General features: G+C 44.3%; 1 protein-coding gene across 4 annotated transcripts in view; it reads right to left on the bottom strand.

The window, feature by feature from the left end:
- Positions 1 to 24171, bottom strand: part of Csmd2 (CUB and Sushi multiple domains 2) — a 546763-nt gene that overhangs the window by 17092 nt on the left and 505500 nt on the right. For all 4 annotated transcript variants that reach the window (XM_074080637.1, XM_074080638.1, XM_074080635.1 and 1 more), the window contains 9 exons: positions 21112 to 21285; positions 19485 to 19673; positions 17520 to 17693; positions 12721 to 12903; positions 9470 to 9646; positions 7965 to 8144; positions 7387 to 7560; positions 4178 to 4351; positions 3817 to 3890 (listed from right to left, as the gene is read on the bottom strand). In XM_074080637.1, the coding sequence (XP_073936738.1) occupies positions 3817 to 3890; positions 4178 to 4351; positions 7387 to 7560; positions 7965 to 8144; positions 9470 to 9646; positions 12721 to 12903; positions 17520 to 17693; positions 19485 to 19673; positions 21112 to 21285 (1499 nt within the window). The remainder of the gene's footprint in view (positions 1 to 3816; positions 3891 to 4177; positions 4352 to 7386; positions 7561 to 7964; positions 8145 to 9469; positions 9647 to 12720; positions 12904 to 17519; positions 17694 to 19484; positions 19674 to 21111; positions 21286 to 24171) is intronic.

Here is a 24171-nt window from a genome sequence, read left to right as displayed (position 1 = left end):
CAAAAGAAGAAATTCAAATGGCCAGAAAACACATGAAAAAATGCTCACCATCTCTAGCAATAAAGGAAATGCAAATTAAAACCACACTAAGATTCCACCTCACCCCTGTTAGAATAGCCATCATCAGCAACACCACCAACAACAGGTGTTGGCGAGGATGCGGGGAAAAAGGAACCCTTTTACACTGTTGGTGGGAATGTAGACTAGTACAACCACTCTGGAAAAAAATTTGGAGGCTACTTAAAAAGATGGACATCGATCTACCATTTGATCCAGCAATACCACTCTTGGGGATATACCCAAAAGACTGTTACTCCAGAGGCACCTGCACATCCATGTTTATTGCGGCACTATTCACAATAGCCAAGTTATGGAAACAGCCAAGATGTCCCAGCACTGACGAATGGATTAAGAAAATGTGGTATCTATACACAATGGAATTTTATGCAGCCATGAAGAAGAACGAAATGTTATCATTCGCTGGTAAATGGATGGAATTGGAGAACATCATTCTGAGTGAGGTTAGCCTGGCTCAAAAGACCAAAAATCGTATGTTCTCCCTCATATGTGGACATTAGATCAAGGGCAAACACAACAAGGGGATTGGACTATGAGCACATGATAAAAGCGAGAGCACACAAGGGAGGGGTGAGGATAGGTAAGACACCTAAAAAACTAGCTAGCATTTGTTGCCCTTAACGCAGAGAAACTAAAGCAGATACCTTAAAGCAACTGAGGCCAATAGGAAAAGGGGACCAGGAACTAGAGAAAAGGTTAGATCAAAAAGAATTAACCTAGAAGGTAACACCCACACACAGGAAATCAATGTGAGTCAATGCCCTGTATAGCTATCCTTATCTCAACCAGCAAAACCCCTTGTTCCTTCCTATTATTGCTTATACTCTCTCTACAACAAAATTAGAGATAAGGGCAAAATAGTTTCTGCTGGGTATTGAGGGGGGGAGCGGGAGGGGGCGGAGTGGGTGGTAAGGGAGGGGGTGGGGGCAGGGGGGAGAAATGAACCAAGCCTTATATGCACATATGAATAATAAAAGAAAAATGAAAAAAAAAAAAAAAAAAAAAAAAAAAAAAAATAAAGGCCCCTGTCTGTCCCACTCATACTCTTGCAACCACCAGCTCCATGGCTCCCTCTTAAGGCTATCCGGTGTAATGCAGTCAGGCCAATTTCCTACACACCACTTCCAGCTCCAAGGCCCATGGGTCTCTCTCTATTAATTACTACAGTGTTTTTGTTTTTGTTTTTTTAAGACAAGGTCTCACTTTGTAGTCCAGGCTGGCCTAAAACTCATGATCCTTCTGCCTCAGCCTCCTGAGTGCTGGGTTTTACCACCACCATGCCCAGCTACTGTTGCAAATTCCTTTTTTTTTTTTTTTCATTTTTCTTTTATTATTCATATGTGCATACAAGGCTGGTTCATTTCTCCCCCCTGCCCCCACCCCCTCCCTTACCACCCACTCCACCCCCTCCCTCTCCCCCACCTCAATACCCAGCAGAAACTATTTTGCCCTTATCTCTAATTTTGTTGTAGAGAGAGTATAAGCAATAATAGGAAGGGACAAGGGTTTTTGCTGGTTGAGATAAGGATAGCTATACAGGGCATTGACTCACATTGATTTCCTGTGCATGGGTGTTACCTTCTAGGTTAATTCTTTTTGATCTAACCTTTTCTCTAGTTCCTGTTCCCCTTTTCCTATTGGCCTCAGTTGCTTTAAGGTATCTGCTTTAGTTTCTCTGCATTAAGGGCAACAAATGCTAGCTAGTTTTTTAGGTGTCTTACCTATCCTCACCCCTCCCTTGTGTGCTCTCGCTTTTATCATGTGCTCATAGTCCAATCCCCTTGTTGTGTTTGCCCTTGATCTAATGTCCACATATGAGGGAGAACATACGATTTTTGGTCTTTTGAGCCAGGCTAACCTCACTCAGAATGATGTTCTCCAATTCCATCCATTTACCAGCGAATGATAACATTTCATTCTTCTTCATGGCTGCATAGAATTCCATTGTGTATAGATACCACATTTTCTTAATCCATTCGTCTGTGCTGGGGCATCTTGGCTGTTTCCATAACTTGGCTATTGTGAATAGTGCCGCAATAAACATGGATGTGCAGGTGCCTCTGGAGTAACAGTCTTTTGGGTATATCCCCAAGAGTGGTATTGCTGGATCAAATGGTAGATCGATGTCCAGCTTTTTAAGTAGCCTCCAAATTTTTTTCCAGAGTGGTTGTACTAGTTTACATTCCCACCAGCAGTATAGGAGGGTTCCTTTTTCCCTGCATCCTCGCCAACACCTGTTGTTGGTGGTGTTGCTGATGATGGCTATTCTAACAGGGGTGAGGTGGAATCTTAGCGTGGTTTTAATTTGCATTTCCTTTATTGCTAGAGATGATGAGCATTTTTTCATGTGTTTTCTGGCCATTTGAATTTCTTCTTTTGAGAAAGTTCTGTTTAGTTCACATGCCCATTTCTTTATTGGTTCATTAGTTTTGGGAGAATTTAGTTTTTTAAGTTCCCTGTATATTCTGGTTATCAGTCCTTTGTCTGATGTATAATTGGCAAATATTTTCTCCCACTCTGTGGGTGTTCTCTTCAGTTTAGAGACCATTTCTTTTGATGAACAGAAGCTTTTTAGTTTTATGAGGTCCCATTTATCTATGCTATCTCTTAGTTGCTGTGCTGCTGGGGTTTCATTGAGAAAGTTCTTACCTATACCTACTAACTCCAGAGTATTTCCTATTCTTTCTTGTATCAACTTAAGAGTTTGTGGTCTGATATTAAGATCCTTGATCCATTTTGAGTTAATCTTGGTATAGGGTGATATACATGGATCTAGTTTCAGTTTTTTGCAGACTGCTAACCAGTTTTCCCAGCAGTTTTTGTTGAAGAGGCTGCTATTTCTCCATCGTATATTTTTAGCTCCTTTGTCAAAGATAAGTTGCTCATAGTTGTGTGGCTTCATATCTGGATCCTCTATTCTGTTCCATTGGTCTTCATGTCTGTTTTTATGCCAGTACCATGCTGTTTTTATTGTTATTGCTTTGTAATATAGTTTGAAGTCAGGTATTGTGATACCTCCTGCATTGTTCTTTTGACTGAGTATTGCCTTGGCTATTCGTGGCCTCTTGTGTTTCCATATAAATTTCACAGTAGATTTTTCAATCTCTTTAATGAATGTCATTGGAATTTTGATGGGAATTGCATTAAACATGTAGATTACTTTGTGTTGCAAATTCTTAAATTCCACTCCCTTCCTCCATGCCCAACCTGTTTTCTCCTAGATTTCATCATTTTATTCAGCCCATGTATTTCACCTAGTTGTGCAAACCAGAACTCTCAACAGAATTCTTCTGTTCCCAAGGCTCATTCTGAGACATGTGAGCAGCACCTGGCATCTTCATGGGACAGCCTGTTGGTAGACCTGCCTCATACATGGCCATTGTTGGCTCCTACTGCCCCATATAAGCCCTGTGTCTGAGGCTAGAGGGTGGGCACCTTGAGAACAGGAGATCTATCAGTCTCACTCATTTCTGTATTCCCACAAACTCCTTGCCCCAACTCCAGGGACTGCTGGGAAGGGCTGGTGGCACCTTTGGCCATCGTCCTCACTAGACTCTGATCAGTGTCTCCACCTTCCTATTTCTGAAGGGTGCTCCCATGGAGCATGGTTCAAAGAGGCAGAGGCTTCTCTTCTCCAGCTTCCAAAGTCATCTTCCCCAGGAAAGCCCCTGGGTCCTTAGATGCTGACAGTGACAGGAAGAGACAGGAGGCAAGAAGGCCGATCTCGGCTGACCTTACCTGATAACCCTGGGAGCTGTTCTGTATTCCAAACTGTGGCATGCCAGGGTCTGCACACATGGTCATTGTGGGATCTGGATGGCAAAACAAAGAAGCAAACCACATGGTCACTGTTCCCTCTCACTATGACAAAAGAAAATAGAGCCATTCCTTATTCCCCTGCCTTCTGAGATCGCCACCTGTCTCAGAGTCCCAAAGCGTTGGCTCTGACTATTCCCCATCCTGCTCTAAGAAGCTCAGAGGAAGAGGACTGGTTCCTTATTACAGATAAGACCACTGGAGATAGGAAGGAAAGCCATTATCTCAGACAAAACAGGGTTGTCCACCAGCTGGGACACTCTCTGCCCCAGGTCCCTCTTACCTATGCAGCTGGGCTGTGTGCCACTCCACGTCCCATCAGACTGGCAAAACCTCCGAGGAGAGCCCACCAGCACCAGAGGGGGATGGCAGGAGTAGGACACAGATGACCTATAGGAGAAGCCTCGGTCCTCTCTCCTCCCACGGGGTGGGACACCAGGATCTCCACAGAACACAGCTGGGAAGACAAATGGAGAAAGGCAGGTCTAAGTGACTTTCTAGAACAATCTTCCACCCTCCTACCCCCATCTTTGTCCTTTGTACTATTTATCTCTTGGTCCTATTTGGACTCTGGAAACTGAGGCAGCCCCACCTGAGTAAGTGCTTAGTGCTTCCATCTGCCTCAGTACTGTTGCTTTGAGCCTCCTCTCCTTCCACACACACCTTATTAATACTTCAGGATGTTCAGAACATTGAGACCGGGCTGGGGATGTAGCTCAGTGATATAGTGGGAGAGGCCCTGGGTTCAATCCCCAGAACCAAAACAAAAAAAGAAAGAACACACACACAAAAAAACCCTATGATTCCACCATCTAGAACTTTCTTTGCCATTTTCATGCACATTTGTTTGTTTTCATTCAGTTGTATGTACACTTGTGGACAGCTGCACTCCATGTCCACATGACTGCAAATCTTGCTTTGCTCAGTTAACATCGTCCTGCAAGCACTTTCTGCATTCATGATGTCATCACCACTTATCAGTTACTTGCTTTTGCAAGGGTAACCCTTTTAAAACCTACTTTAAATTTACATGTGACTTTTCTTTCACGTGGATTATTTTCTTAGGAGAAACTTTCTAGGAGTGGATTTATTATCTTCAAAGGTTGGAAGATGTTTTCAGATCTTGATATATAGTATGAAATTTCTTTCTACATTTACACTGTGGTGGGGACTGTATGAGGGTGCCCATGTGAGTCAGAGAGTGTCATTAAAAATCCCCTACCAGGCTGGGTGCAGGGGCACATGCCTGGCCTCCCAGTGACATGGAGAATCACAAAGAGAGGATCCTGGTCCAGGCCAGCCCAGCAATAAATGCAAGACTGTATCTTAAAATCAACAACACAAAAAGGGCTGGCAGAGTGGCTCAAGTGGTAGAACACCTGCCTAGCAAGTGCAAGGACCTAAGTTCAAACCCCAGCACAACCAAAAAAAAAAAAAAATTCACTATCAAAGGTAAAGCTCTCCATGAAATCACAAGAAGCACCGCATCGTGCACAGTGTGTGTGTGTGTGTGCTTGTAGGGTCCTGTAGTTTGTAAAAGCTAGGTTGATCAGAAGTTACCATATCCAGGAAGGGGTAATTCAAAGAACAAGACTTGCAAAGGCTGTCATATAAAGAAAAGAGCAGCTCAGTCTTTGTAATGAGCGATGGGATACCAACTAAAGTGATTCGATAACTTTTCGAACTCCTCAAGCTAGCAAGTAGTAAAAAAAACATTGGCAAAATCCATTGTTGATGAGCGCGTGAGTCAAGAAACCTCCTGGTAAATCAATGTGAGTCAATGCCCTGTATAGCTATCCTTATCTCAACCAGCAAAAACCCTTGTTCCTTCCTATTATTGCTTATACTCTCTCTACAGCAAAATTAGAAATAAGGGCAAAATAGTTTCTGCTGGGTATTGAGGGGGGGAGCGGGAGGGGGTGGAGTGGGTGGTAAGGGAGGGGGTGGGGGCAGGGGGGAGAAATGACCCAAGCCTTGTATGCACATATGAATAATAAAAGAATAATGGAAAAAAAAAGAAAGAAACCTCCTGGTAATTGCTGGTGGGAATGTAAATTGGGACGCTCTTTCTAGAAGGCAGTTAGCAGCATGTCAGGAAGAGCAGAGTGCTGCCCCTTGGCCCGGCATTCTCACTTCTAGGACTTTACCACAGAGTGAAGAAATGGCTTTTCAGGGATATTTATTATGGAACTGCTTCTAAGTGATTAAACTGAAGATAACCTAAACTTGTCACCAACAGGAAAAGGTTAAACAAATTGTGGTGTATCCAACAAGGAAATTCTCTAAAGCCATTAAAACGACAATGTATAGATCAGTATGTGTTGATGGAAGTAGGTGTTGATGGAGATGTCTTGGTGGCCTGTCAAGGAACACAGGTCACATAACAGTATTGCAGCACGGTCCAATATCACTTATAGAAACTTGTGTCACTTGTAAGTGCAAAAATGCATTGAGATCCAGTGTGGAGACAGAATCCAAAGCTTAACCATGGTTATCTTTGGGAAGTTTTATTCTCTCTTTTGCATTTTCTAACGTAGTACAATTTCTTTACAGTGGTGATAAATCACTGTTTCTTTTCTGGTGTGTGCGTGTGTGTGCGCTGGGATTGAACCTAGGGCATGCATTCTGCTATCGCGCTATGCTTCCAGCCCATGCAGTTCATTGTTAAAAAGCAACTCAGCTATTTTTCAGGAGCAAAAGCAAGATTGCTGAGTCTGGACAGTCCTGAGATTTACTACCTTCCAAATAGCTCCCTGGTGGTATGTGAAGGTCAGAAGTGTGAACCATGAACCACAGACCAATGTCTACTTTTGAGCTGCTGGCCCTAACCTAATTTCACCTGAAATTCCTAAATTGAAGCAAAATTTCAGAGGTGCCTAAACAGTGTAAGAAGTATGTGGATAGGTTTCTGTAGAATAACATAAATGCCATGTAAAAAGGAGAAGTAGGTCCTACTGTTTGTCCAAAGCATGGGTAGCAAGAAAACCTTCTAGAACCCACTCAGGAGGTTGTGTCAAGAATCTTGCAGATTTCTTGTTTAGGAACTTTAGTGAGGATTGAGCCCTGGAATGGACTGGGGGCTCATCAGAAAACAATCTGGCCAGTCTTTCATCAGAAAAATCACAGGCCCCAGAAGTCTTTTCCATGCAGGGTATTTGTTACCCATGAAGACAGGCAAGTTTCTAGCATTGAATATCCCCAGATGCTTGGGTACTGTCCTGTCCAGTTAAAAACCTTTCAGATCAAGAAACACCTTCCTGTCTTTGGCTTCATTTCCTTCCACTGTGACTCTAAACAGTGTCTGAAGTCAGGGGTCAATTAAATTCTTGTTTTCTTCCTTTAAACTTCCTTCCCTTTCTAACAATGTCTTGATGAAGCACTTCCATGATTTGGGGGAAGGGTTACTTATTCTAGACTTCCCGCAGCAGAGCTCTGAGCAGCAGGGGACGGAACCATAGAGAGATGTACCCTGGGCCCTCGTAAACCACTCACGGAAGCACTGAGGCAGCTCCCCGGTCCAGGACCCATTTCCCTCGCAGGTGAGCACCGCAGGCAGGGAGAGCTGGTACCCCTCCAGGCAGGTGTAAGTCACACTTGAGCCCCACAGGAAGTCAGACCCCACCACTTTCCCGTTGGGGATGAGTTGAGGCGGCTTGCACATGATAGCTGTGAGGAGAGCAGAGCTGAGATCTGGACTGGTCCTGGGGAAAACAGCCCTGTCACTACCACCAGTATCACTGGCTACACTGTACCAGCTGGAATTTGGGCCAGGCAGGAAGAACCATAAAGAACCTCTTAGTGTGGAGTGATTTTTTTGCACCTTACTTCACTAAGTGTGACAACCCTGTTCTCTCTTTGCACAGATCTCCCCTCAGTGTTAGAGGCCTAGGCCTTACCTTGGTACTTTCCAACTCCTGACTGACAAATGGGACCAGTCCTCACTTTGCACATTCCTGAAAAGATGTCAGGGCTTTGCCTTGTCACCCCCTCCCTTCTGGATATTCAGGGCCCACGTCCCACTTGTGTATCTTGTTTGGCCTTCTGTCCACATCTTCACCCCTCAGACGCACCTTTGCAGACTGGCTTGGTACCATTCCAAGTCCGGTCCTTGGTACAGCTCAGCACAGATACTCTGTGTGACTCCATCATGTAGCCAGGGACACACTGGAATGTCACAGTCTTGTTGTACCTGAAGTCATTGCCCAGCCGGAGGCCATTGGCTGGAATCCCAGGGTCACCACAGTTTATGACTAGGGAAAGAGAGATGGAGCTGTGTTCATTTCCAGCCTGGGACTCCATTCTCCAGTGCCATCCCTACCCCTGTCCCTGTACCTGTCCAAGGAGAATCATCAGATCAGGGATGCTGTGTGTCTTCCCAGGCTCTCCACTGGGTACTGCCCATTCTACAGTCTGTTAGATCTCCCTACCTCGGACTCCCCACATCTCCACTATCCTTGCCTACACCATTCTTAGGTACCTCAGATAGATACATGGGTGATGAAGACCACCCTTCTTATCAAACCCACCCCCTAAGAGGAAGAACCCAAGATGTGTTAATGGACCACAAAAGACAGTTTGCCCATCCAGGGGAGCATCTTATCACCTGAGGCCTCTGTAGGCTGAACAGCTCAGAAGCAGGGTCTTATGAGCTATGCAGTGGTCACACCTCTGTTACAGTACTGAGTGAGGGCAGGCTTGGTAAACCTTGGTCTCAGAACAAAGGTGAACTTTACATGGGAATGTGGATGGAGCTTGGAATCACCGGCTGGACTTTGAAAGGGTGCATGCGGTCAAATTTGCTCATCCTATCTGTTCCCTCAATCTAGGCCCCACAGTGCCTGGCTTTTCAAGAAAAAGGGTTACTCTTGAGAGGAGCAAAAATGGGGAGTTGTGAGGCTACAGTGCTTAGGTGCTGGGATGGGTTCAAGAAAGAGGAAGTAGCAAAGATGATAGGCAGTAGCAGCTTTTTTTTTTTTTTGTGGGACTGGAGTTTGAACTCAGGGTTTTGCACTTGCAAAGCAAGCACTCTACTGCTTGAGTCACACCTCCAGTCCATTTTGCTCTGGTTATTTTGGAGATCAGGTCTTGTGAGCTATTTGCCTGTGCTGATCTTGAACCCTGATTCTCCAGATCTCAGCTTCCCAAGTAGCCAGGATTACAGGTGTAAGTCATCCACCTGCAAGGTTGCAGCAGTTTTAACATGGAAAGAAAACCATGCTGAGCCTTGGGGTTTTGTCCTAAAAGAAAAAGGAAGTCTAAGAGCCAGTGAAATGGCTTCTCTGAGCCTTAGTGGTCTTATACATAAGATAGGGCTAACTAGTAGCTGCTTCATGGAGTTGTGGTAAGAATCGAACAACATCTGCATATGAAATAAAGCATTTAGCTCTGCTATTGCCACATAGTACATGCTCCATTGCTTATGGAGCAGGGATTTGTATAATTCTTATTCAGGCTCAAGAACACCCACTCCAACTAGTCTTCCCAGTCTCCCACAGACAGCTTTCTTTTTTGGCAAGGAGAGGCTGAATTTCCTGAGCCACCATTTGCCTCAGTGCCCCGAAGGCCTGGCTCTCACCTGTGCACTCTGGGTCATTGCCTGTCCAGGTGCCATTGACAGAGCAGTGTCGGCTGAGCAGGCCTGTGGCGTAGTAGCCTTCCCGACACTCGTAGACAATGGAGTTGGAGAAAACCAGGCCATCGCTGAACACAACTTGGGCATTGCTTGGAGTCCCAGGGTTCCCACAAGAGATCACTAGGAAGCCAAAAGAGCACATTATTCACCAGAACCATGCTGGATGTCACCTGGGAGGACTGAGAACTGCTCAGAGCAGAAGCCCCATGCTACCCGGGATCCTGTGAATGGAGCCATGCCTCATGCTGCTTTCATATCATCTTACCCAAATAGGAGGGGAGATTTGTATGTTTTTTTTTTAATTTCTAAAATTTTTTTTAAAGAAAAAAGACTATTTTTTCCACATCTACAATTTTAAACAATTCCTTTATATTTCCAAATATTCAATCATCTCATTTTTTAAATAGTTGATTTGTTTGAATCAGGATCCAAATGAGGCTCACACGTGATAGTTGGTTGCTGTGTCTCTAAGACACGCATTTTTGCAAAGAGCCTGGTTCCTTCTACTGGAGAAAGGACTTCAAGATCACGAGCAGGGCACTAGGGTTCTCACTGCTACTGAGTATGTGTTGACTACAGACTTTAGAGTTAGAGCTGGGAAAATAAATTGAAAATACATTATGAGTTTATGCTGATATTGCCATATTGCCAATCCAAATTTAGGACTAACTTGTTTATTTTTATTTTCTAGCTCTTTTGTGCTGAAAATATTGGTTCTTAATGACAGCAAATAATTTGTATTTGATTTATCCACATTTAATGGTATTTCATATTTAATAGTTTCAGAATAGTAATATCAATATTGTTATTGACAATGTGGCTGCTGAAAATAGTTAAAAAATTTTTTGTGCTTCTCTTTGCCCTTAGGATATATACCATAGTCAAATGCCATTTTGTCAAGTCAGTTGAAATAATTCTCTGGGTCATTAAATCAGTAACTTGATACATGGTTAGGTTCACTTGTTTCCATTAAGATTTTGACATTTAGAAAGTATATGTTTCTAATCTTTGCTTTCATTTTGTAAATATGTATAATATTTATATGCCTTTAGAGTAAAATCTATAAATGATCCCCATATAATTAGGACAACACACAGGACCTGTCATCAATTCACTCAACAAATATTTGTGCTACCTAGGTGTCCAGAATACATTAATGAACAAGTTATATGTTCTGCATTCTTGAAGAACTTATTCCATTTGTGAAACACATGAATTAAAATATGACCTAAGTGTTATAAAAGAAACACCAAGAAGGAAGAGCCAACCGGGGATGTAGATAAGAATTTGAGTAAAGCCTTCAAGGGTAAGTAGGAGCTTGTCAAGAGAAGGCATAAAAGCTGTCCATGTTTTCTGTCTTCCTTTGTCTCTGTCTCTTTCCAAACATTCACTTCCAGGTCCAAATTCTTAACTGCCCACTTTCTGACCCCAAACACTCTTGACCCGGTGACAGATTCCATCCAAGGATCTGAATGTCATCAAAGGGGACGTGGGTCATGGGCATGTTTCAGAATATGCTAAATTCTCCCCTCCTTGCACTATGCTTTCCCACTAACACAAACCTCTCTCGATATACATACAGAATTCTACAGAAACCAGCTTTGCAAATAGCACCCTCAGAAAGGCAGGACTTTCGGCAGACAAGTGGGAGGGGCTCTGAGTCCATTTGTCTCCTGTTCTGGACAGGTTATCTGGATCACAGACTGGCACATCACTCCTAGCTCTGCAGGACTCCTCCACCGCCTTAGCTTCCAGCACCTGCTCTGTTATCCACTTCCTCTTAGCTCTTCAGCTCACTCCTGGGACTCATTCTCTGGTGATTTTTGGTCCTATGGAGCTGAATAAGCCACTGATCCTATCATTTTTCCACTGCCTCCTACTCCACCCATAAGCCTACTCCTTCTTTGTCTGGTTCAGACGACAAGATCCATCATCACTACTGCAGTGCACTCACTCTCATTTCCCTTGTCACTCTCTATCTTGTCACTCTCTTCCCTTGTCTCAGCTTCCTGTCAAACCCCAGCTCCAACCCCAGTACTCCCTCTACTCTATGGTTGCACCCATACAACAAAACATGGTTGAATAAACACAGCCCAGAGCTGGCTGCTCTCACTTTACTACTGATCAATTCACCCCAAGCGAGCCACAGTGCTGCCTGGCAGTGACTTCCCCATTCCATTCCCACTCCTGCCTGCTAGATGGTTACTTCCTATCATCACCTCCCTCTTGCACATCTTGTTCAACCTCACTCTCAGCTGTTAAAACTGCCTCCCAATAGCTGAGTGCTATACAGGATGTGTTTTACAGAGACACAGAGATTTGGGCATCAGCTGCACAAAGTTGGGCTTTGGAGAGAGATTTTAAAATAGACCTCCCCACCTAGAAACTTGAAATGTGTGGGAAAATATAATTTCCCCTACTGGTACAGCCTCACAAAATATCACTAAAGGCCTAGATCATTTATAAAGGCTTTTTAAAAAATTGTATTTGTATTTCTTTTGGCATTTGGAGTGGTCAACATAGTCTCTGCCCTTAGACAGAGACAGAGACAGACCTTTCTGTGTCCTCACATGGCAGAAGAGTAAGGGAGATATCTAGGGTCTGTTTTATAAGGGCACTAATCCCACTCATGAGACACCTCTGCCCTCATGATCTACACTTCCCAAAGGTCTCACCTTGTAACACATCACCTGGGTGATTAGATTTCAGCATATGAATTTGGGGGGACAAAAATACTCAGACCATAGCAGTATGTCTGTCTTGGTCACTGCTGTGTCCCAGTATAAACCATGGCATTTTAGCACATAGTTGTTGAACAAAACTACATAGGAGGACTGGGAGCATGGATTAAGTGACAGAGCACTTGCCTAGCAAGCACAAGGCTTTGGGTCTGCCAACCAATTAAAAAAAAAAAGTCATCAAAACTATATAGGAAATGAATGAGCTAATGGGCTAAGTTTAGTCTTTTTTTGGAGGGCTCCTTCCCTTTTAGATGAGGTGGAAATAGGTCGTCTTTGAATTACTAATGAAAGGAACATGGACTATCTGTGGGTGTCCACTATCTGCCGGGCTGAGAGTTCCTGCAGGGCCATGGACTTTTTCTGTAAGAGCAGGTGCTTGGGGGTCAGAGTGGGAGCAGGAGGAGAGCACTGGGGATGGGCAAAGGGGAGAAGCAGAATGGTCACATACATTACCTCTACACTCAGGCTGCGTGCCACTCCACGAGCCGTTGGCTTGGCACATCCGCTCCGATGACCCCCGGAGCACGTGGCCAGCTTCACAGCTAAAGCGCATCAGACTGCCCAGGGCAAAGCTGTCCCCTAGACGGATGCCATGGGCGGGGATCCCTGGGTCACCACAAACTCCCGTGCTGGTTCCTGTGGAACAGAACCAAACACACCCTGTGGCTTTTGCATGGTAGGAAAGGGAGTGGAGGACCAGGGGAGAGAAAGATGGGTTGTCATTAAGGAAAAGTACAAGGCCCATGGATGAGGGAGGTGACAACGGACTGTGTGCCCAGCCCATAGTGCCCAGGCATGCTCTACCTCACTACTCAGTGGTGGTCAGAGGACACAAAGATCTGAGGTGCTGGATAAGTCCCCAGGGGTCACACGTGAAGGGGAGCAGGCAGTAGAGGGAAGAGTGTGGTGGGAATCAGGCCTTTGTTCTTTGGTTTGTCCCACTCTGGTACTCCAGTGGTTCATATTGGCCACCTCTCCTCCTTCTCCCTTTTACCTCATCCACACCAACACCTGCGGATTCTGTGATATCTCTTCTACTTTCAAATCCACTGTCTTGCTTAGATGCTCAACATTCTTCTGCCTGAGTGATCCCAACTAAAGTTCTTAAACCCTCCAATATTAACACTAGTCATCTGACCTTGTTTCTTTCCTGCAGAAACATCCCTACTGGCTTCCCAGTGCCCACAGGACAAGGCCCAAACACCTTTTTTTTTTTTTTCATTTTTCTTTTATTATTCATATGTGCATACAAGGCTTGGTTCATTTCTCCCCCCTGCCCCCACCCCCTCCCTTACCACCCACTCCGCCCCCTCCCTCTCCCCCCCAATACCCAGCAGAAACTATTTTGCCCTTATTTCTAATTTTGTTGTAGAGAGAGCATAAGCAATAATAGGAAGGAACAAGGGTTTTTGCTGGTTGAGATAAGGATAGCTATACAGGGCATTGACTCACATTGATTTCCTGTGCGTGGGTGTTACCTTCTAGGTTAATTCTTTTTGATCTAACCTTTTCTCTAGTTCCTGGTCCCCTTTTCCTATTGGCCTCAGTTGCTTTAAGGTATCTGCTTTAGTTTCTCTGCATTGAGGGCAACAAATGCTAGCTAGTTTTTTAGGTGTCTTACCTATCCTCACCCCTCCCTTGTGTGCTCTCGCTTTTATCATGTGATCAAAGTCCAATCCCATTGTTGTGTTTGCCCTTGATCTAATGTCCACATATGAGGGAGAACATACGATTTTTGGTCTTTTGAGGCCCAAACTCCTTGCATGGCTTTATCTTCTCAACAGCTCAGCTTGGACTTGACTCTGACCTTTATCTTCTATCACTTTTTAAAAAGTTCTATTTTGTTATTAATCAACAATAATTATATACACACAAACATATACATATATACATATAACGGGGAACAATGTGATGTTTTGATACATATATTGTCTATTTCAAAACAAAAGAAGGGTTTTAAATGTTCTTACCATAAAGAAGGGTTGATCCTGGTCCTTTAATTGGGTTTCCCCACTCACAAATTACACATGCAGGTGAGCTGTAGGTTGAAAGTCTTACGTCCTCTCACCTCATTTTTGCTTTGCCTCCTGCCTCATGCCACACTCCCACATTCATCTGGCTTCTGATATTGTACTGACCCCCTTGAGAGAGAGCTAAGGACCCAAGAAGTGAGGGAGGGCGGACAACAGGAGATAGAGGCACAGAACCAAGCACCCGAGGAAGTCAGTGTGTTTCGTAACACAGAAAAGTCCTAGAGTTATCATCAGGTCAGACTAAGCCATGTAATCCTCAGAAGGAGGAAGAAGATGATAAATGTCAACTTCTTGAGAAGATAAAACTCCTAACTGTTGTGGAATCTGTCTCCTCATGATGCCACGTACACAGGCATCAAATGGTAACATCTGAGTGACTACTTGGAGTTTGCTGGAGTCATGTCTATGTGTCATCTACCCTATCATTCTTGGCATGGTTTCCTTTTCTAGTTTGGTCTTGGACTGTGAGAAATGATAGAACCCCATGTTCCCCATTCTCTTCCTCACCAGCGAAGGGGATTCATTTGACTTCCAACTTGGGCATTTTAAAAAAGAGGGCCCATCACATTTGGCTAGATGTTCTTGCCTTTTGAAGTTTTCCAGGATGAAGTGCATGCAACAGGTGGTACTGAGTCCTTTGAAGGCAACCTTGACAGTGAGTGGCTCTAACTCCACACTGGCTAGCTGACCTCAACTGGAGCCAACACTACTGTAAAACAGGCATGAGGTTTGGAGCTGTCCATTCCCAGGGTTTAACTGATGCAGTGGACCCCACTGCAGTGTCAAGGACCTATTTCAGTGCTATGGGCGGGGGGGCTCTACCATGGTAGTAGAAAAACAGATGGCGAGTCTTTATTGAAGAGGTACATCAGTAAAGATGGCGATACAGGAGAGGTTGGCAGTGAGATTCCTGAAGTGGGTATCAAACTCCTGAAATCTCTGTATACTCTTGATGGTCCAGGGACTGATGACTCAAAGACTCCAGCGATTTTGTTATGTGTCATCCAAACTTACTGACTACACAGAATAAGGCTCAAAAATGGATTTCTCCAGGGTCTACCAGGAGATGCCGTTGCAAAAGATGACCTCTGTAAGAGGAACTCTATCTACTTTGCCCATTTTTGCATACCTAGAGTTATTTCCTAAGTGCCTAGACTTCTCATCTAAGGCCTTTAATGTTTGTTCACTCCTACTTTTAACATATAGTGAACCTCTTCTAATTCTGTGCTACAGGTCTCCAGGAAGGCTCTGCCCATAATTCTGGTCTCATAAGTGTCTTTCATCTTTGATGGATACATGAAGAAATAAAACACTAGCTATTCTGCAGAAAATTCCAGATTGGGGATTAAATGGTTGAATGCATGTCCTCTAATGGATGGAGACCATGTCCTCTGATGGTTCCTTTCTTGTTTCTTACTTTTTCCTGTTCCCAAGGTGTTAGCTTGCTTGTAGTCTCTCGTGTGGACTTTTGGTGTTGCTAAGGAACACTCTCTCCACATGCAGGATGATCACTCAGGAGGTCACAAAACAGTGAATTTCAGAGTCAAAAAGGTTTTGGAGGTGTTTTAGCTTAGTTCTCTACCTCAGACATTAATCGTATCTGCAATATTTCCCACCTTTTATAACACAACTCTAGAGAAGGAAAACTATATTTTCGGATAGAACAGACTTTCAGCTCCATGCTGTAGGCCAGGAGAGAGATCATATGGTTGGTTTTCATATGTGAACATACAGGAAATGTTTGACGCTTTCTTCTGGTTTCTTTCTTCCCCCTACTCTGCACTTCCCTTTCCATGGAGAACAAAGATTCCTAAAATGGATCAAATATACTTTAAGGACACCGTTAACCTGATGTCCTGGAGAAGAGTCCAGAGGGAGTAACTTTATCCAAATATTAGCACAGAGGGGATGGCAAATGTGTGCTTGGTCCTCATCCTCTTTGGAATGGGTCTTCCTGCTGGAGCTTGCTCTGTGGATACTCAGGGTGTCTCTGTGAACATGACCCTGTCCCTCCCATGACATCTCCCCTACTTCATTGCCACCAAAAAAAGCCAAAACAAAGAAATAAGGTGCCCAGTTAGCAGGCCTTATTTTTGTCTAGGCCAAAGGAATTCTTGTGGCTCATAAACAGTCCTTCACACTTCATTAATTAGGTGATTAATGAGACTAACACAGGTAAGGGGCCAAAGTCCTGCTGGTCACATAGAGCAACATGCCTGGGATTGTCCTGGGAAGCCCTTTGAAACAGTGGCTTTGGGACCCTCTCCTTAGGGGAGACCTAATCAATATCTGGTTCAATGTTGTGACAGTGTTCTAAACATTGGTAGTCAGGTTCATCTGGGAACCTCAAGCTGCAAAAACTGCTAAGCATCTGAAGGCTTAGGATCTGGCACAGGAAGAGCTAGGGGCTCATTTCAGTGCCAAAGTAGGCTCCCTAAGGAACTTTAAGCGGCTACATGGCAGCTGCCCTCTGAAGGTAACATTCCCAATGGAATCCCATCCTAGGGCCAGGCAGGCTCACCTCAAGAAAGACAAGGCTAGTGGTGCTCATTGTTTTGCTTGGTGGTTTCTGTTATTGGTGGTATAAATTTTCAAGTGTTTTATTTTGTTATATGACATTACAGATGAGTTTCTGGTTTGGAGAAAATGGACATGGGAGCTTTGGCGGTTCTCTACATTTGCTATTTTGACAGTGTGTCAGTGTCTTTACAGAGATTAGCAGTGAAATGAATCTACTAATAGGAAAAGTCTAGGGACTGCTGTCTTTGGCAGTAGGGAAGGTGTACCCCATTTGGTAGTCAGGGCAAGGGGCAAGAGGCAGAGATATTGATGAGAAAGAAGGGAGGCGGGCTGAGGCCCAAGATCTGAAATGATGAAGAAAAGAACACAGGACTGGGTCTGGAGCTGAGTTGTCTTCAGGAGTGCATGGAACCAAGCATCTGGATAGGACTGTGGCCACTGGTTGACCTCACAAAGCTGTGCCCTTCCTAATTTTGCAATCTCTTGGTCGTGTAGGCTTGACTGGAGCTGACCAATGGGATCAGAACACCAAGGTCTAAGGTCCAACTGGGACTTTTTCTAGCTGGGCTCTCTACCTGCAAGGGACAGGATAAATGTCCCAGAGGTGCGATTCCCTTTCAACTTCGGGTCATGCGCACGTCTTGGGAACTTATCCACCTCTCCTCAGCCAGACCCCCACCCTGATGCCAACCTCCGTACCTGAGCAGTGGGGGAGGGAGCCAGTCCAGTGTCCATCTAGCCCGCACATGCGGGTGGCATTTCCCACCAGAGTCCTCTTGCCAGTGCAGCTGTACCGCACGACCGCCCCCACGGTATAGCTGTCTCCAGACATCTGGGAATGAGGCGGGGAGCCTGGATGGCCACAGGACACCACTGTGGGGAGAAGCAAACATCTCAGCAACTCCACATCACTTTCACACATGTTAGGCTTTTTGTTGTGGAGGGAAGGGAAGAAGAGAAACCCTTGGCTTTATTGAAGGAAACTTCCTGCTGGCACACCCACTGGGCATCCAGACAGAGCCTGCCCACCTCGCTCAACTGGCAAGTGAAGAGTAATACTCACTTCACACACAGTATGTATGTAATAATACTAGTTTCTCCTCTTTCTTGCCTCTTGTGTTCACCTCTCCCTATTTTCTCATTGCCGTAGGATGCACCCAAGATGTCTCCAGGCAGAAAGATAACACACATAGTACACATATGACAAATAGTAGATCCATCTTTCTAGGACTGTTTTCACTGGCTATGGTTCCAGAATGAGGGTCAGTTGTAACCCTTTCCCTGCACCTTACACTTGCCTCATCAATTGTCCACAACTTATTCCCTTCACTCTGCTACTTCCCTTTCTTAAAGGGAAACTGTGAAAACCAGTGTTAAGCTTTGAACCTCAAAATGAGAGGCACAGACTCAGGCAGGGCTATGCTGTCATTGTCACTGGGCTTGCCCTCCTCGTGTTCTTGTCATGGGTCGATCCTTTCCTTCACCCAACACACATCTATTGAGTGACTATTATGTGCTGGGCACTGCCCCAGGTGTTTGGGGAACAAAGTCCATGTACTCATGGATCTTATATTTTATTGCAGAAGAGACATAAAAATGAAAAAGTGAATAGGTAACTTCAAGATGTGTTATGAGGAAAAATAAGGCACAAAAGGCAAAGTGTGTTTAGGGGTGAAGTGAGGTGCTATTTTTGAATAGAGTGGTCAGGAATGATCTCTCTTGTTGGTCAAACATGGGGCCCAATGGCCAGGTTGGTTTTTCAAGTAAGGGAAATTCAGACACTATCCTATTTTACCCAGAGGCCCAGGGCTTAAGATGAAGTCACCCAGACAGGAGGGCCTACAAAAAGCATATGGCAACACCAAAGACAGGTGCCCTGCTGAATGGCTGCAACTTGTGATCATTGATGCCTCTGGAATGTGTCTTCACCTCTACTGCTGGGAAGATGAGAAGAGCAATCCACAGATCCCCTGAAGAAACAAGAGAAGAGAGCTGGAGACCAAGGGCACCGCTCTTCTCTTAAGGGTGTGTGAGGGAAGCAACCAGATGGTGGGGTCCTGAGCACCACCCCAGCTTTGTGTTTTCCATGTTGTCTCCACAGCTTTTCCTAGTAATAATTAACACAGTTATTGTTTACTTGCTATGCACCATGTAATGTAATAAACTTACACTTTCTGTGCATTTTCCTTTTAATTCCCTAAGAACCCCATAAGATGAGTATTAGCATCATTTGCACAGCTGGAGGAACTGTGGCTCTGGAGGGTAAGCAAATGTCTCCCAAATCACACAGCCTGTGTGTGGATGCCAGAGCTGGCATCCAAGCTGGTCTGCCCCCAGAGACGACATTTCTGCTTCCAAAAGAAAGGGGCTTGTGTGTTGTCTTTGTGGAAAAGTCAAGAAGGGGTTAAAAAAAGGAGATAGTGTCTTGCTAGGCAGTCAGTTCTGAAGCAAGGGGACCCTTGGGGGCTGCAGAGATTGGTGGCAGTACTAGGGAGGATAAGAACCATCTTGAGCCAGGAAGAGGGCACATGAATTGGTATGGTAACTAACCCAACAGGAACTCAAAAAGGGCCCTTGATGTCCGAGGAGCAGCCAGGACCTCTACTACAGTGATGACACATGCATGGGAGGCTCTGTCTTTCCACTTCGACTTCACCTACTTACAGAGACACTGGGGGCGTGGCCGGTCCCAGGTGCCATCTCCTTGGCAGCTGAGCGTGGGAGTGCCCAGGAGGTAGAAGCCGTGGTTGCACTGGTAGGACACGGTCGTTCCAAAGCTGAACCTATGAGGGCCGCTGGCATGAACTTGACGGATGCTGTTTTCTTGGTGCCCGGGATCTGTACAGTTGATGACTGCAATTGAATAGGACCATTAGAGGCATCCTCACTTGGACTGGAGGATGTCCTCAAGCTTTTAAGTGAGAATTCAGAAATCTAGACAGGAGTCCATTTCCAGCCCAGCAAAATCTCCAGACCAAAGCTGTGTGACGATAAAGAAGCTCCCGCCCAGGAGGATGGGCTGGTGCTATGGTTGCTGCCTGTGTGCTCTGCCTTGGTCACCTGGTCAGGGAATTGGTCCTTTCTTAGAGAAGACTGGCCCTCCCCCTGGACTGGCTAGCTCTGCCCACTCCAGTGCACCTGCGCACAAATGTCCTGTGCAGGCTACCGGCCTTGGTTGTGATTTGTTGCTATCCACCTGTCCCTGGAGGGCAGGACTGTCTGGGCTGTGTGTGCCTGGTCTCTCACACAGCAAAGCTCGTCCACTGTAAAACTGACACATTTAAGCTGACTTTAAACAGTGATTGGTCTCTTTTGGAAACTGTTTTAATCACTTTTACAAGTATTTCGAGGAGACATTAATATCCTGGGGGATACAATTGACTTTAAAATGTTCAAGTGTTTCCAAAGTAGCTTTACTGGAAATCAGAGTGAAATTTTTGAATAATGACAATATTAATCATAACCCATAATAAGTGCTTTTGCTTTCAAAATACTTTCTCATCTATTTTCTTACCCAAGTATCATACTTGGAAATGGAGTGTGCAGGGAAGATTTTTTTTTTCCTTTTGGATAAACCATTAGGGTCCAAGGTATTTTATCATCTATGAGCCTCTCTGAGACTTCCCTGCTAAAAAATCCTTTAAAAACTTTAGAAGCTACTCCTAAATAGTTCAAATGGGACCAGAATATCCCCTTGCCCTGTCTGCCTCTCGCGTCTTCGGTTTCCTGTCTCTACCGAGGTATCTCCTACCTCTTCCCACTCTACCTCTTCAGATCCACCCTTAGACCTCTCTGCTTTTTATCATTTTGATTCTGCCATTTAAAAACTTTTCCTCAAGAATAGGGCTCTACTGAATACAATTACCAAGGAGCTGCAGCAGCTATTTTGTAACCATGAGGAAAGACCAAGATGTTGCTCTTGACCTCACAGAGCAGCTACAGATATGATACTACTTCTAGATTTCTTGTTTATGTGGAACAAGAACCTCTGTTTGTTTATTAAACAAAAGAACGGGGCTTTGCATCATGATGATAAATTATTCTATGAAATGCAAAGAAGACTTGAAAGATGAAATTGTTTTCACTTCCTTACAGAACCCATGATGAAATTTTACATGGATATATCTAGGAGTTGAGGAAGTTCCCATTTGTGACCCTTCTCTGCCCCAAGTAGTCCTTGTCTGAATCAAAATAATGTCAGGATTGAATTCAGTGGCTTTAGCTCCTGGGGTCACAGAACCACGTATGGCAGAGGAAGAGGGGAGGGAGTAGGAGAGGAAGGGTAACTCACTTCGGCAGGTGGGCAGCGTGTCACTCCATTGCCCGCTGGCCAGGCACTGGGACCTAACAGCCCCCTCAGTCACGTACCCAGGGTTGCAAACAAACTTGACCACATCGTTGAGGTTGAACTGGTTGCCCTGAGTGAGGCCATTGATAGGGTTGCCTGGGTGTCCACACGTAATTGCTGTAACCAAAACCGAAGACAGGTAAGATCTCCAATTCCTCCATACCTCCCAAATGCATCCTCTTCTCCCTGGCGTGACATCTGAACTGGGTTTCCAGGGTGAGTAACACTTTGCTAGGTCAATGAGGTGGATCTTTGAACCCACTGAAATTATATGCAAAGTATTGGGTACATGCAGTCAGCTTGAGAGAGGACACTTTCACCAGATTGGCAAAGGCCATGACCACACTCATCCCCAGTTTACGAACCACTCATTAAAAGTGAGAGAAGAGTGCCGGGGATGATGACCTTTGGCAACACCACCTCTTTAGGGCAGACAGGCAGAAGACTGCAAAGGGAGCTGAGGAGAGGTCAGCAAAGCTTAGCAGGAGGGGCAGTGTCACAGTGGCCAAGGGGACATTCCCAAGGCACATCACATACCCTAATAGGTCAAGTAAGAGAAAGATAGAAAAGCTCTATCAGTAGGATCACTGGAAGCATCTCCTGCCAGGCTGAGGCTCTAGCTCACTGCCTCCCTCATATTCTCAGGCCACAGAAGCAGTTCAAGGAGCAGTGGAAGCAGCTGCTGCCCCCAGGTGCCATTCTCTGGGCCCCCAAGCTAGCTCTTCATGCCCTTTGGGTCCTAGCAAGTGTCTGGAAAGGCAAGAGAGCTGACAAAGGATTGATGGAGGAAGTGCAGAGGAGAGTAAGGAGAGCTGGAAAGTTGAAAGTTGGGTTGAAATTGGGAACCTTGAGTTTACATGTGATAGTAGCTCTCATGGGCCTAGCACAGAAAAGACATTTATAAATACTTGTTCTCTTGCTTTTGCCTTCTCTTCCAGGGTATGCAAATCTCTGTGATCCAGAAGAGGATGTGCTTGGCACCTGGGTCCCTGGATTTTACAGTGTGATAGGGAGGCACATTATTCCTGCCGTTTTCACCATTGTCAGCAAACACCACCAGCAGCAGCACTGTTCTGACCATTTATGTGCATTAATTTATTTAAAATCACAGTAGTCTCTGAGATGCCTGGTTTTCATAGATGAAGGAAGAAATGGAGGCTGAGAGAGGAAGGCTGAGTTGTTTGCATTCACAGAGCCATGTAGTATCTGTAGGCGGAGCTGTGATGTGAACCAGGTGGTCAAAGCCCACATCTGCGGTACTGCCTGTTAATACAACCCAGTTCTAAGACTGGGTGTTTTTAGGTCAGGCCCCAGCATCTCCCACCATTTATGCACCAAATATCTTCATATACATTGAGTGCCAATTTCCTGGAGTCATTTGAATTAGCATCCCCTGGCTGAAACTAAACATGTTTTGTGTAGACACATCTGAAAGAATGATTGGATGTAGATAGGTCTTGTTTTCTGTAAACCTAGTACTTAAGAAGTCATTACAACTACTTTTCATCCATTGCTACAGAGCAAGACATCATTTATTGTCTTTTTCTGCATATGAAAAGCCCAATGAAGATGAAGAATTAAAAACAAAAACTTGCTTACAAAAATTAAGAACAAACTCTGCATTTTACATAAAGGCTCACTTTAGGGAACTTTAAAACATGAAGAATTTTCCAAATTACTTGTAGGCAGCCAAGGATAATGGTCACCTAAATCCCCAAAATGCAAATTAATAAGAAGAACACATAAAAGTACAGAAAACCCAGTCCTGCAGGATCTCTATAAAACAGAGGATGCTACAACCTTTAAATTACTTGAAAGCAGAGAAATAAGCACAAAACTCAGGCACAGTGAACCACATGGTATTTAGAATTATAATCCGAGAAAAAATTTCAGAAATAAGAGAAGACCCGAGTTCGCATATTCAAAGACCTGAACAATACCTGGAGAAATGGTCTTGGAGCAATCGACTCTGAGGCATATGTGAGCAAGAATATTAGGGATAAAGGAAAAAATATAACCAAGATCCTCAGAAACCACCGAATAACTTAGTAAAAATAGAATTAAACTAATAATTCTAAAAGTTGAATACTTAGAAAGACAGTAGAATGGTGGTTACCAGTGGCAAGGAAATGTGGAGATGTTGGTCAAAGGGTTGAAAGGTGCTACAGGATGAAGAAGATTGAGATCTCATGCAAGCATGATGACTACAGTTAACAATGCTGCATTACACTGGAAATTTCTTTGGAGAATAGAGTCCAGGTGCTCCTACCACATACACTCAAAGGTAAGTATGTGAGAAGATGTATGTGTTAATTTGCTTGATGATTGCAATTGTTCCACTATGTATATAGATAGCAAAGCATTATGTTGCACACTTTAAATATATATAATAAAAAGGCGAGGTACAAGACCAAAAAGAAAAAAAAATAAACATGTAAAATAAAATAATGATGAAGGAGAACTTAGACAGTCACAGCAATGATTGGTGACCAAGGATTTTATGTCCAATCTAGTTGTCCTTCCAGGCTTTTATTTATATTTTACTTTTTTCTTTTTAGCACTGGAGATTGAACTCAGGGCTGTGAACATGCTCAGTAAGTACTCTATCACTGAGTTATGTCCCCAGTCTTCTGAAGACCTGACATAAATCCACACAGCTATGGTCACAGTCATCTAAGTTTTGACAAAGGAGCCCAAAACATACATTGGAGGAAAGATAGCTTCTTCAACAAATGGTGCTGGGGAAATAGAATATCTGCACATAGAAGGCCGAAGCTAGATCCCTGTCTTTCTCCTTGTACATATATCAATTCAAAGTGGATCAAAGATCTTAATGTAAGAAATGAAATTCTGAAACTACTACAGGAAAAAATATGGAAAACACTGGAACACAAAGGCAATAACTTCCTGAATAGAACAACAATAGCTCAGCAATTAAGAGAAAGGATTGACAAATGAGAGTACATCAAACTAAAAAGCTTCTCTATAGCAAAGGAAACATTC

This window comes from Castor canadensis, chromosome 7, assembly GCF_047511655.1.
Source record: "Castor canadensis chromosome 7, mCasCan1.hap1v2, whole genome shotgun sequence".
Lineage (NCBI taxonomy): Eukaryota > Metazoa > Chordata > Mammalia > Rodentia > Castoridae > Castor > Castor canadensis.
Note: the sequence above shows the minus strand (reverse complement) of the source record. Positions and strands in the feature narration are given on the sequence as shown.